This window comes from Salvelinus namaycush, chromosome 21, assembly GCF_016432855.1.
Source record: "Salvelinus namaycush isolate Seneca chromosome 21, SaNama_1.0, whole genome shotgun sequence".
Classification (NCBI taxonomy): domain Eukaryota; kingdom Metazoa; phylum Chordata; class Actinopteri; order Salmoniformes; family Salmonidae; genus Salvelinus; species Salvelinus namaycush.
In genome coordinates, this window is record NC_052327.1 from 49,909,715 (window position 1) to 49,924,393 (window position 14,679).

At 46.8% G+C, this 14,679-nt stretch overlaps 1 protein-coding gene across 1 annotated transcript in view; it reads left to right on the forward strand.

The window, feature by feature from the left end:
- The window catches only part of LOC120065953 (potassium/sodium hyperpolarization-activated cyclic nucleotide-gated channel 3-like), a 46,260-nt gene extending 36,319 nt beyond the window's left edge, over positions 1-9,941 (forward strand). The window contains exons 5-8 of the mRNA XM_039016994.1: positions 1,254-1,400; positions 2,552-2,792; positions 4,914-5,078; positions 6,837-9,941. Of these exons, the coding sequence (XP_038872922.1) occupies positions 1,254-1,400; positions 2,552-2,792; positions 4,914-5,078; positions 6,837-8,485 (2,202 nt within the window). The 3' untranslated portion in view covers positions 8,486-9,941. The remainder of the gene's footprint in view (positions 1-1,253; positions 1,401-2,551; positions 2,793-4,913; positions 5,079-6,836) is intronic.
- Positions 9,942-14,679: the final 4,738 nt, after the last annotated feature.

A 14,679-nucleotide genomic window follows, 5' to 3' on the forward strand; every position in this document is an offset into this window, starting at 1 on the left:
TATTACCCTCACTCTCCACGTAATACCCTCACTCTCCACGTAATACCCTCACTCTCCACGTATTACCCTCACTCTCCACGTAATGCCCTCACTCTCCACGTAATACCCTCACTCTCCACGTAATACCCTCACTCTCCACGTAATACCTTCACTCTCCACGTAATACCCTCACTCTCCACGTAATACCTTCACTCTCCACGTAATACCCTCACTCTCCACGTAATACCCTCACTCTCCACGTAATACCTTCACTCTCCACGTAATACCCTCACTCTCCCGATATGGATGAAAATAACCTCAAAATAAAGCTGCCAGTCTGCACTGTCCAAATCATTGTGTCATTTCAAAATCCAAAGTGCTGGAGTACAGAGCCAAAACAACAAAACATTTGTCAGTGTCCCAATACGTCAATTATGTATTACCCCTGCACATTGACTCAGTACTGGTACCCCTGCACATTGACTCAGTACTGGTACCCCTGCACATTGACTCAGTACTGGTACCCCTGCACATTGACTCAGTACTGGTACCCCTGCACATTGACTCAGTACTGGTACCCCTGCACATTGACTCAGTACTGGTACCCCTGCACATTGACTCAGTACTGGTACCCCTGCACATTGACTCAGTACTGGTACCCCTGCACATTGACTCAGTACTGGTACCCCGTGTATAAAGCCAAGTTATCGTTTCTCATTGTGTATTTATTCCTTGTGCTATTATTTTTTCTATATTTTTTCTCTCTGCATTGTTTGGAAGGGCCCGTCAGTCAGCATTTCACTGTTAGTCTACACCTGTTTACGAATTATGTGACAAATACAATTTGATTTGATTGATTTGATTTGAGTATAAACAGGTGGAGAAGTACACGCCTTTTAATTAATCAATTAATCAATTAATCAACTAATCAATTATCGTTGTGTCTACAGTATAAACAGGTGGAGAAGTACATGGCTTTTAATTAATCAATTAATCAATGAATCAACTAATCAATTATCGTTGTGTCTACAGTATAAACAGGTGGAGAAGTACATGGCTTTTAATTAATCAATCAATAAATCAACTAATCAATTATCGTTGTGTCTACAGTATAAACAGGTGGAGAAGTACATGTCTTTCAATCAATCAATTATTCAATGAATCAACTAATCAATTATCGTTGTGTCTACAGTATAAACAGGTGGAGAAGTACATGTCTTTCAATCAATCAATTATTCAATGAATCAACTAATCAATTATCGTTGTGTCTACAGTATAAACAGGTGGAGCAATACATGTCCTTCCACAAGCTTCCTGCCGGCATGCGGCAGCGGGTCCATGACTACTACGAACATCGCTTCCAGGGCAAGATGTTTGACGAGGAGAGCATTCTGGGGGAGCTGAACGAACCGCTCAGAGAGGTCAGTGTGTGTGTGTGTGTGTGTGTGTGTGTGTGTGTGTGCGTGTGTGCGTGCGTGCGTGTGTGTGTGTGTGTGTGTTATCTCCACGTGACGTCAGACCCATTGTCATGATAATCATAACCTTTAACCTCTGGCTCGATCACGGCTTAATCTCCATCATCTCAATGACGGAGTCCCAAAATGCCACACTATTCTCTTTCTAGCCCACAGGGCTCTGGTATGTAGTGCACTACAGTATGTAGAGGATAGGGTTCCATTTGGGACTCAAACCCCTATGACTGCAGTTATTTATCACCCTAATGATGGCAGGGTGTGATACCTTCATCTCATTGGCTAGTAGATAGGACACATTCTGACTTTGTTGAGGGACGTTTCTGTTCCATATTCTGTGTAGCGACCTCATTATGTGATTACTTTAGTTCCTGTCCCAAATGGCACCCTATTCCCTATTTAGTGTCCTACTTTTGATCAGGGACCATTAGGCTCTGGTCAAAAAGTAGTGCACTACGTAGAGGATAGGGTGCCATTTGGGACAGGATCTATGTTTGCTGCAAATAAGGGACATAGTGTATTTTTTTATTTAACCTTTATTTAACTAGGCAAGTCAGTTAAGAACAAATTCTTATTTTACAATGACGGCCTACCAGGGAACAGTGGGTTAACTGCCTTGTTCAGGGGGCAGAACGACAGATTTGTACTTTGTCAGCTCGGGGATTCGATCCGGCAACCTTTACGGTTCCTGGTCCGACGCTCTAACCACTAGGCTACCCGCCTACAAAATGTTTATCATGATACCACTAGTGTAAACAAAGATTGAATTGTAATGTAGTCTAATAAATGTCTAAATGTGGCCACGCTTGATGTTTGTCACCAAGTTCATCGTTGTGCTATTGGAATGCTATGAACGTGGGATTGTTTTTGTGTTTCTATTGAAGATTTGACAGCCTATACATATGATATATACCAATAGATCTCTGTTCATACGTCTCTTAGAAGTGTCATAGGAGCCCCTACAAAATGTTTATCACGATACCACTACCTTGCTAGTTTCCTGAATCTTATTCTCCCGTTGTCATGGTGATTGTTGATGTGTTTTTTGTGTACTTAAAATATAGTTTTATTCTATTTCATGATTTCTGTCTATTTTGCAGGAAATCGTCAACTTCAACTGTCGTAAGCTGGTGGCTTCGATGCCTCTGTTCGCCAACGCCGACCCCAACTTTGTGACGTCAATGCTGACCAAGCTGCGCTTTGAGGTGTTCCAGCCCATGGATAGCGTGGTTATGGAAGGCACCGTCGGCAGAAAGATGTACTTCATCCAACATGGGGTGGTCTGCGTCATCGCCAAGGGCAACAAAGAGACCAAGCTGTCTGACGGGTCCTACTTTGGAGGTAGGAAAGATGTCACCTGTCGCCTCTGTTAAATATCCACACTGACACACTACTAACAATGAAACAATTTGTATCTTTATTTATTTCTATAATCTTTATTTAACTAGGGCAAGTCAGTTTAAGAACAAATTCTTATTTACAATGACGGCCTACACCGGGCCAAACCCGGACGACGCTGGGACAATTGTGCGCCGCCCTGTGGGACTCCCAATCACAGCCGGTTGTGATACAGCCCGGAATCAAACCAGGGTCTGTAGTGGTACCTCTAGCACTGAGATGCAGTGCGTTAGACCGCTGTGCCACTCGGAAGCCTCATCAGTGGTGTAGTGGTAAGACACTAGGTGGATAAATACTGATCATCATTCGTGTTGAGTAAAGTAAGGTTCCCTATACTTTCAATGCATTTTTCCTACCATTTTCCTCCCATTTTTCCTCCCATTTTTCCTCCCATTTTTCCTACCATCCACTACACCACTGGAAACAATGTACTGTAATTACGTAGCTTTGGGATGGTGAGTATTTGAAGGTTGAAGTTTTAAGTGTATTTGCCATGTGTAATGAATACATTTTGGGATCTTACTCATTGGAGATCTCATAATAAAAACACAAATAAACACAATAAAACACACAAAAACACAATTAAAACACAATTAAAACAATAAAAACACAATTAAAACACAATAAAAACAAAATAAAAACACAATAAAAACACAATAAAAACACAATTAAAACAGAAAAAAATATAGAAAAGTTTGAATGTGGACGATGTCAATACTCGCCCCTGGGGGACCCCGCATCGTTCTGGGATATTTGTTTGATTTATTTATGGAATTTATTTGACAGAGACATTTGCCGTTAAATCAATATTTCAGTGTTCACTTAATATCAATGTTAATGTACCAGCGTTAGCCAAATAGGCAAATGTAGCTACATTTTGGGCCATAGTTCCTGGGGATGGGGAGTGGAAATAGGATGTTGTCGATACGTAACCCCGGGGAACCTCACATGGGTGCTGGAGGAGTTCGGGGGAGATTCCCAGGGATGTTGTTCTCCAAACATAATCCATTTGATTCATTAGATTAATTTATATGACTCTGTGTTACAGACAAGACAATAAATGATACAAATCATCTCACAAAGGGCTTTGGATTTAGTTGAGGTTGAGCTTCGTGGTGGAGTTACCACTGTGTCTATTAAACTGTAACATGAGAATATAATCCATTCAACACGAAGATTAACACAAACCGAAATGTGTGTTATGCCTGTGCACTGTATTGAACATGCATTCATGATCAGCAAAAGATTTGTGAAATCTAATAAATAAATAGATGAAAAAACTAAATAGAACTAAAGGAGGCCAGAAAGAGAGAGAGAGAGACACACACACACAGACAGACAGACAGAGAGAGAGAGAGAGACATAAATAGAGAAAGAGACAGAGACAGACAGACAGACAGACAGACAGGACAGACAGGACAGACCAGACAGACAGACAGAGAGACAGAGAGAGAGAGGGAGACAGAGAAAGAGACAGGGACGGACGGGCGGACGGACGGACGGACGGACGGACGGACGGACGGACGGACGGACGGACGGACGGACGGACGGACGGACGGACGGACAGACAGACAGACAGACAGACAGACAGCTTCCCTTGTTAATACTCCTACATTTTTTTTACTAAAATGAAACTGTTTTATTTTGCTGATCTGACTGGCGATAGAAGGACCAGATGAGGTCAGAACAAACTGTAAGCTCTAAAATTGCATTAAGTGCTCCGTCTGTGGAGTTAGTCCAGAAAACACGGCTCTTTTTTGTGTTTTATCGACTTATATTGATGATATGATAATTTATTCTGACTCTCTGTCCTCTGGTGCGTAACAGTACAGTACATGGGGCTCAACACACACAGCTGTTTCATAATGAGAATATCAGCCATTTTGTAACAGTTTGTTTTTGGAAATCAAAATATTCATACTGTATATTGTGTTTCCCTTTTACATAGAAATAGGGCATGATGAAATGGGTTTAATATTTAATGTACAGGTGCGGACAAAACAAAAGCCAAGTGGTCGGTTGACAATGTATTCTATAACTGAATCATTCTTCTGTTCCCTGCAGAGATCTGCCTGCTGACTCGAGGCAGAAGAACGGCCAGTGTTCGCGCCGAGACGTACTGCCGTCTGTACTCTCTGTCTGTGGACAACTTTAACGAGGTCCTGGAGGAGTACCCCATGATGAGACGGGCCTTCGAGACCGTAGCTCTGGACCGGCTGGACCGCATAGGTGACAGAGGGCCATCAACCTAGGATTGGTTTCCCAAAGCCTTTCGTAGCTACAGTAGTATGATATTCCTCTCAAGAACCTCTCAACAACCTAACACAATTTGTAAAAACGAGGCATATTGCTGTTCTACCATAGTGTGAATTTGTGTCAGCGAGAGAAATAACATGCTGTGCCAGTCACTGTGCCACTCACTGTGCCAGTCACTGTGCCACTCACTGTGCCAGTCACTGTGCCAGTCACTGTGCCACTCACTGTGCCACTCACTGTGCCACTCACTGTGCCAGTCACTGTGCCGGTCACTGTGCCACTCACGGTGCCAGTCACTGTGTCACTCACTGTGCCAGTCACTGTGCCACTCACTGTGCCAGTCACTGTGCCACTCACTGTGCCACTCACTGTGGCAGTCACTGTGCCACTCACTGTGCCACTCACTGTGCCGGTCACTGTGCCACTCACTGTGCCAGTCACTGTGCCACTCACTGTGCCACTCACTGTGCCAGTCACTGTGCCACTCACTGTGCCAGTCACTGTGCCACTCACTGTGCCAGTCACCGTGCCACTCACTGTGCCAGTCACTGTGCCACTCACTGTGCCAGTCACCGTGCCACTCACTGTGCCACTCACTGTGCCAGTCACTGTGCCACTCACTGTGCCAGTCACCGTGCCACTCACTGTGCCACTCACTGTGCCAGTCACCGTGCCACTCACTGTGCCACTCACTGTGCCACTCACCGTGCCAGTCACCGTGCCACTCACTGTGCCAGTCACTGTGCCAGTCACCGTGCCACTCACTGTGCCACTCACCGTGCCACTCACTGTGCCACTCACTGTGCCAGTCACCGTGCCACTCACTGTGCCAGTCACTGTGCTAGTCACTGTGCCAGTCACTGTGCCGGTCCTAGAGCAGCTCTACTGCACTATATGTTATCTATGTACTGTTCTTCATGCATGTTAATTATACACTGGAAGGATTTTAACTGGCTGAATATGTGAAAAGAAAGTGTGAGAATTAAATTTAGGCAAGCCGATGCTGATATCTTAATACAGCACATTTGACTGTTTTAATTTCAGAAGGGGAGAGATATCTCGTTGCCCTGAGGTGAAAGCATTGTGTTAAAAAGGCCCTCATTTAGCTGTGGTTTAATGGATGACAGGCAGGGTTTGATAAGCCCTTCTATGGTGTGCAGAACCAAGGCCTCTCTCTAATTCTGGTTCTCTCTCATTCTGGTTCTCTCTCATTCTGTTTCTCTCTAATTCTGTTTCTCTCTAATTCTGTTTCTCTCTAATTCTGGTTCTCTCTAATTCTATTTCTCTCTCATTCTGTTTCTCTCTAATTCTGGTTCTCTCTAATTCTGGTTCTCTCTAATTCTGGTTCTCTCTAATTCTGGTTCTCTCTCATTCTGTTTCTCTCTCATTCTGTTTCTCTCTAATTCTGTTTCTCTCTCATTCTGGTTCTCTCTAATTCTGTCTTTCTCTCATTCTGGTTCTCTCTAATTCTGGTTCTCTCTAATTCTGTTTCTCTCTAATTCTGTTTCTCTCTAATTCTGTTTCTCTCTAATTCTGGTTCTCTCTAATTCGGTTTCTCTCTAATTCTGTTTCTCTCTAATTCTGTTTCTCTCTCATTCTGTTTCTCTCTCATTCTGGTTCCCTCTAATTCTGGTTCTCTCTAATTCTGAATCAAATATGACAGCCACACCCAAAGATGACTGCAACAGATACACATACTAATCTTTCTCTCTTTGACTTTCTTCTCTACAGGAAAGAGGAACTCTGTGCTCCAACACAAAGTCACCCAGAACTCAGGAGCTGTGAACCTCCTGGAGAACGCGATCATCCAGAGGATCGTACAGCAAGACCGGGACATGGCCATCCAGAGCAACATCTCTCCCCTGTCCCTGGATCCCGACGCCCCATTCCCCACCTCCACCCCGGGGGTCATCTGGGGTCCCCTGGTCCAGGGCCCCCTCCAGGCCGCTGCAGCCACCACCTCCCTGGCTCTGGCCTTCTCCCACTCCCAGCTCCATGCCCAGCTCCCGCCGATCCTCTTTCACCGTCCGCTCTCTGTCTCCGAGTCATTCAAGGATCCTAGAGGCCACCATCTGCAGAGGGGCATGTTTGTGGGCGTGTCCAGTGGCTGTGGCTCCGCGGCTGCATCTCCAGGCGGTTCTGTGAAGTTCCGTTCTGGAGTGGACACTCCGATATTAGCCTCGCTCCGGGCGCAGCATTTAGTCTCCACAGCCTCCTCCATTTATCCTCTGTCACCTATAACCTCCATGTACCAGCCCACCTCCTCCATCACCTCCACCGACTTCCAGGCTCAGCCCAGCAGAGCCTCTCCCTTCCCCCTGGGCCAGGGCTCCATCCGGGAGTATCCACCCTCCTCCTGCATGGCCCAGCTCCAGCACCACCACCCCTACGGCCCACCAGGGACCCACCAGCAGGAGGCATCAGGGAGGCCCATCATGGGCACGCCGAGATTCCCAGCCCACTCAGCCCCCTCTGGTTCCACCCTGAGCCCTCTCATCTGTAGCTCTGTCAGCCCCATCCTGAGCCAGCTACAGAACTCTCACTCTGACACTACCAGCGCTCAGCAGCACGTCCAGATGGGACCTGGTCATCAGGAGAGAGCAGGCCACCTCCTCCTCCCCCACTGCCCCTACACGACCACAAGCCCTAGCAACCCCACCCAGCACCACAGCTCCAGTGGGTTTCTATCTATATCTATCCCAGAACAGGCCGGCGTTGGAGGTGTCGGAGTCCCATCGTCCCTGGTGCATCACAGTCTGGCAGGCCTCCACCCCAGTCTCCTCCCACAGATTCTCCCAGAGCACTCTGCTCATTCTTCTCACTTTGCCCTGGCCTCGCTGGCCCAGTACGGGTCAGGGGATGGCTCCCCGGTCTGTACCCCACCGGTAACACACAGCCCCACCATCCAGAGCCCGCTGACAGGCAGGACGGTGCTTCAGCTCCACAGCCAACCCTCCAGCGCCAATGGCTCTCACAGCTCCCTCACCCCACAGACATCATGCCCTCCCCAGGTAGATGGGAGAGGGCAGAGGGCAGAGTCCCTGGTGGATCTCTTCACGCAGGATGTCAGGACTATCTCCACTGTTTCCACCTCGGGCTCACACAGCTATCTACCCCAGGAAGGGTCTCTCTCCATACCGTCTCTCTCCATACCTTCAGGGGGGCTTGGTTCCTCTCTCCCCATGATGGGTGGTAGCAGTAATAAATGGTACAGCCCCATCCCAGGGCACGCCACTCCTCTGAGTCACTACACTCCCGTGGGATCTGAACCTCCAACTGCCGTGAGCCAAGAAGCACCGAACTCTTCGCAGCCCATCCCCAGTCGTCCTGTTACATCCGGGGCAGAGTACACAGTCTCCAATCTCCCTTCCAACTTGTGAGGTTTAAAAACACCCTCCTGCCATGCCTGAACTATGGGGAAATTGTCTTCGCTATTGGTATTGTATTTTTTTTTTTTTATCGCTAGTGTAGGTTTTATATTATTCAAGGAGGGTGTGAGGGAGTGTGTATCTATATTGCAGGAAAAAGACTTAGGATAAAGATGTATTTTTTTTATGCAGATTGAATGAACAGAGTGAGTTCCCAGCGGGCGAAACCAGATCTGGTTGTAAGCGATTGGTAATGATGTTATTTCGACCAGCTTTGCCCGCTGGGTTAAGTATTTTTCTACAGTACAGTGGTACTACTACTGTACTATGTTGAATGTGGAGGTATTGTACCAATATGGATTGCTGGATAATATTAAACCACAAGAAAGTATATTGACCAATTTCCGTAAATAAAATATATATTCTAGCCTATATCCTCACTTTGTAATTTTGTGTTAAAGTATTTGTTAAACATGCATATTTATCTAACCTTTGACCCTAATAGAGATGATAACACCAAAAATATTGACCTTTTTGAATATTATTATATTTTCTCAGTGTATTGTGGTTCCTGTTTCACTTCCTGTTGTGGAAGTGTGGAGAACGTGAGGCCACCCAAAGTAAAGAACTATGACTGAACTGCACTTTGGTAAATTTCAGAGATTAACTGAAAAATGGAGATGGTATGTCTTCCAATATCTTGTTTCAGACGGATCCTTGTGTATGTTTTCTAAGAATATATGTTTACATTCTGTATACGTTTTTAACTAGCCTAGATATCTAACATAATATCGCATCAAAAGACATGTGTTTAGTGACTGTGGATTTTAAAGTAAACAGTTTGGAAATTAATCATTGGGGTTTGGATGAAAGAAATACAGTAAGCATTGTGAGAATACAGTAATCCTTGTGAGAATACAGTAAATCTTGTGAGAATACAGTAAATCTTGTGAGAATACAGTAAGCCTTGTGAGAATACAGTAAGCCTTGTGAGAATACAGTAAATCTTGTGAGAATACAGTAAATCTTGTGAGAATACAGTAATCCTTGTGAGAATACAGTAAATCTTGTGAGAATACAGTAAATCTTGTGAGAATACAGTAAGCCTTGTGAGAATACAGTAAGCCTTGTGAGAATACAGTAAATCTTGTGAGAATACAGTAAATCTTGTGAGAATACAGTAATCCTTGTGAGAATACAGTAAATCTTGTGAGAATACAGTAAATCTTGTGAGAATACAGTAAGCCTTGTGAGAATACAGTAAATCTTGTGAGAATACAGTAAATCTTGTGAGAATACAGTAAGCCTTGTGAGAATACAGTAAGCCTTGTGAGAATACAGTAAATCTTGTGAGAATACAGTGAGGAAAAAAAGTTGCATTTAGAAAATAAGTAATTCAGCTTTGGCCATTGTCTGTCTGTCATATTTCCTGCAAGGCACCTCCTCTGCTGACACTACACTACACTACACTACACACACACACACACACACACACACACACACACACACACACACACACACACACACACACACACACACACACACACACACACACACACACACACACACACTTTAACAACTTCTGCCATTGTAGTCTGAGCATTAGCCACAGAATGATAACCTTGTTTCCCCTATAGGATGCTAAAGGTACCGAGACAGAGGTACATCTGAGGTCTGTGTGTGGACTGGTCGGAATGACTCGACGCAGTAATCTTTGTGTTTGTGTGGGTATACAGACAGTACAGTACAGAGGAACAGTGAATTGAATTACAGCTCTTTGTCCATAACAACAGTGGACAGATGGGCAACAGAGACGTTCGCTAGACTTTAACACAAGATAAACAGGAGATAAGGGATGTGTTCATCAGGCACCAAACAGAAGAGAACAGACTGAAACAGGGAGGGACTATCTGGACCTTGTCCAATAAGAAAGGCTTGTTTTTTGTTTTCTGTTGCGAAAAAATGCTTTTAAAATGTTCCATTGTGTGACCTAATGAACAAGACTCAGGTTTGGATACACAAGGGGCTGTCTTTAGTCTGTATCGCTGATAGAAATGTAATGTTCATTTCCGATTGCGATGATATATGCAGCGTTTACCTTGAATTCAGTCTCAGCTAACGCGGGAACATGGCCTCTAAAATTCAATCGCAGCTGTAACGCTGAACTTTTCGTGATACGGATTAAATAGAGCCCAATGTCTGTGAATGGGGTCACCACTGGACAGTTAAATGTCTGAGAGACAACGATGATGTTTATATTGCACCAATCAAAAGGGTCAGAAGTTGTTACTTTGAGAACAGAGATAATAAACTCCTGGGTGTAATTTTTCTGTATATTTTCCTTTTGTTTCGTTGTTTTATGATTTAAGATTATTTAGTCATTATTATTATCTTATATTTTAACACCTGTTGACAAACTGCTGCTACATATTGTCATGTATTTCCATTGCAAGGTTTACTATCCTCTTATCCAGTTATAGAAATGATTGTTCTGGTCTTCTTGACGACGTTCTCTACATCATGTTGTCCACAGACATAGGAATGAGACATCTGTTGAATTGATCAATGATGAACTCTTATTTTGAAAAGGTTACTTTTATTCTGAAAAGGTCAACAAACCAAGGCCTCTAGATTTCACCCAGTATCTCCATATCTTTTCATCCTGTTATTTGTGTATATAATTACATGTGTTTATGTTTGACTATTTTATTTATCTGACCTGTGACCTGTTTGTCTGACTTCTGACCTGTTATCTGATCTCTGACCTGGGCGAATATTAAACAGATCACAAGGTCATGCCCTTGAGAATCCAATCCAAACGCCAATCCAAGTTGCCTGGTTACTGGGGGTCCCTGGTTACTGGGGGTCCCTGGGCTGGGGGTCCCTGGTTACTTGGGGTCCCTGGGCTGGGGGTCCCTGGGCTGGGGGTCCCTGGTTACTGGGGGTCCCTGGGCTGGGGGTCCCTGGGAGCCTGAGCTGGCAGGTGGGGGCAGGTGTACACACACAGTCCTGTAGTGACTCTCTGACTGACCCTATAGGCAGGGATATAAATAACATCAGTCACTACTCAGTCACTACTCAGTCACTACTCAGCCACTACTCAGTCACTACTCAGCCACTACTCAGTCACTACTCAGTCACTACTCAGTCACTACTCAGCCACTACTCAGTCACTACTCAGCCACTGGGCCTGATACTGGTGGTGGATCAACCTTCCATTACTACCCCTCTCCACTCCTCTCCTCTCCTCTGTCTTACCCCTCTCCACTCCACTCCTCTCCTCTGTCCTACCCCTCTCCACTCCACTCCTCTCCTCCGTCATATCCCTCTCCACTCCTCTCCTCCGTCCTACCCCTCTCCACTCCTCTCCTCCGTCCTACCCCTCTCCACTCCTGTCCTCCGTCCTACCCCTCTCCACTCCTCTCCTATATCCTACCCCTCTCCACTCCTCTCCTCCGTCCTACCCCTCTCCACTCCTCTCCTCCGTCCTACCCCTCTCCACTCCACTCCTCTGCTCTGTCCTACCCCTCTCCACTCCTCTCCTCTGCTCTGTCCTACCCCTCTCCACTCCTCTCCTCTGCTCTGTCCTACCCCTCTCCACTCCTCTCCTCCGTCCTACCCCTCTCCACTCCTGTCCTCCGTCCTACCCCTCTCCACTCCTCTCCTATATCCTATCCCTCTCCACTCCTCTCCTCCGTCCTACCCCTCTCCTCTGTCCTACCCCACTCCACTCCTCTCCTCTATCCTACCCCTCTCCACTTCACTCCTCTCCTCTATCCTACCCCTCTCCACTCCTCTATCCTACCCCTCTCCATCCCTCTCCTCTACCCTACCCCTCTCCACTCCAGTCCTCTATCCTACCCCTCTCCACTCCTCTCCTCCGTCCTACCCCTCTCCATCCCTCTCCTCTACCCTACCCTTCTCCACTCCAGTCCTCTATCCTACCCTTCTCCACTCCTATCCTCTATCCTACCCCTTTCCACTCCTCTCCTCCTCTCCTACCCCTCTCCACTCCTCTCCTCCGTCCTACCCCTCTCCACTCCTCTCCTCCGTCCTACCCCTCTCCACTCCTCTCCTCCGTCCTACCCCTCTCCACTCCTCTCCTCTGTCCTACCCCTCTCCACTCCTCTCCTCCGTCCTACCCCTCTCCACTCCTCTCCTCCGTCCTACCCCTCTCCACTCCTCTCCTCCATCCTACCCCTCTCCACTCCTCTCCTCCGTCCTACCCCTCTCCACTCCTCTCCTCTATCCTACCCCTCTCCACTCCTCTCCCCCCGTCCTATCCCTCTCCACTCCTCTCCCTCCGTCCTACCCCTCTCCACTCCTCTCCCCCGTCCTACCCCTCTCCACTCCTCTCCCCCGTCCTATCCCTCTCCACTCCTCTCCCCCCGTCCTACCCCTCTCCACTCCTCTCCCCCAGTCCCTGCCCTCTCCACTCCTCTCCCCCGTCCTATCCCTCTCCACTCCTCTCCACTCCTCTCCCCCGTCCTACCCCTCTCCACTCCTCTCCCCCGTCCTATCCCTCTCCACTCCTCTCCCCCCGTCCTACCCCTCTCCACTCCTCTCCCCCAGTCCCTGCCCTCTCCACTCCTCTCCCCCGTCCTATCCCTCTCCACTCCTCTCCCCCCGTCCTATCTCCTCTCCCCCGTCCTATCCCTCTCCACTCCTCTCCTACCCCTCTCCACCCGTCCTATCCCTCTCCACTCCTCTCCTACCCCTCTCCACTCCTCTCCCCCAGTCCCTGCCCTCTCCACTCCTCTCCCCCCGTCCTATCCCTCTCCACTCCTCTCCTACCCCTCTCCACTCCTCTCCCCCCATCCTATCTCCTCTCCCCCCCATCCTATCCCTCTCCACTCCTCTCCTACCCCTCTCCACTCCTCTCCCCCCGTCCTATCTCTCTCCACTCCTCTCCTACCCCTCTCCACTACTCTCCCCCGTCCTACCCCTCTCCACTCCTCTCCCCCGTCCTATCCCTCTCCACTCCTCTCCTATCCCTCTCCACTCCTCTCCCCCGTCCTACCCCTTTCCACTCCTCTCCCCCGTCCTATCCCTCTCCACTCCTCTCCCCCAGTCCTATCCCTCTCCACTCCTCTCCCCCAGTCCTATCCCTCTCCACTCCTCTCCCCCAGTCCTATCCCTCTCCACTCCTCTCCCCCCGTCCTATCCCTCTCCACTCCTCTCCCCCAGTCCTATCCCTCTCCACTCCTCTCCCCCCATCCTATCCCTCTCCACTCCTCTCCCCCAGTCCTATCCCTCTCCACTCCTCTCCCCCAGTCCTATCCCTCTCCACTCCTCTCCCCCAGTCCTATCCCTCTCCACTACAACAGAGGCGCCTCGTAGATTTGGATTGAATCTCAGATCAGGTCAAAGCCTAGTTAGTAAAGCTACAATCTGGAGTTCATTATATTATAATCCAGACGATTCCCATCCTGCTCCCAGAGTACCTTTAAGATGGAGGCGTTAATGTGTTACTGTGTGTTTTATTTCATAAATATGTATTTTATTTTTTCCCCCATTTTGTTCCTTTTGACTTCCCTGTACCGTATGATTCCACAATGACCAATGGTAAACAAATTAATATTTTTTTGTTGTTGAAAATGTTTGAATTGGATGCAATAATAAAATCTCCTTTCTGGTGAACGACTAGTATCTGTCTGTGATGTTGTGATTCTCTGTATGAATATGAGCAGTGGGTAGGTACGGCGTGAGATTTGAACATCTGTCGAAATTCCATTAGAAAAGTCACAGAGCTTTAATCCGGATTAGAATTCTGTTTTTAACTGCCCCGCGACATCTAGTGTTGACATGTCAAATGGACAGGATTATATTCTTTGGTTTTTATTTCAGGACATTCTTTCTGTCATCTAATACACAGAAAAGGATTTGACATTGTGTATAATATATAATAGAAAATAAATTGATTTCATACTGTAGTTATTCATACCTGTCCAACGAAGTGTATGCCATTGCTTTGGTAATTGTCTGATTACTGGGACCCGTTTTTCCTCTAATCCTCTGCCTGTAATGCAGCTGTCAGACCAGTTTAGTACATACCGTATGATTATCAAGGTCATGTATCCGTGTCACGCTAATATAACACAGTTGCTAATGGTATTTTTCTCCGTGGCTTTGATGGATGAACTAAATGCCTTCAGTTAGATGGTTTGAACGCCGCTCTGGTACTTTTATAAAGAACCACTAGATGG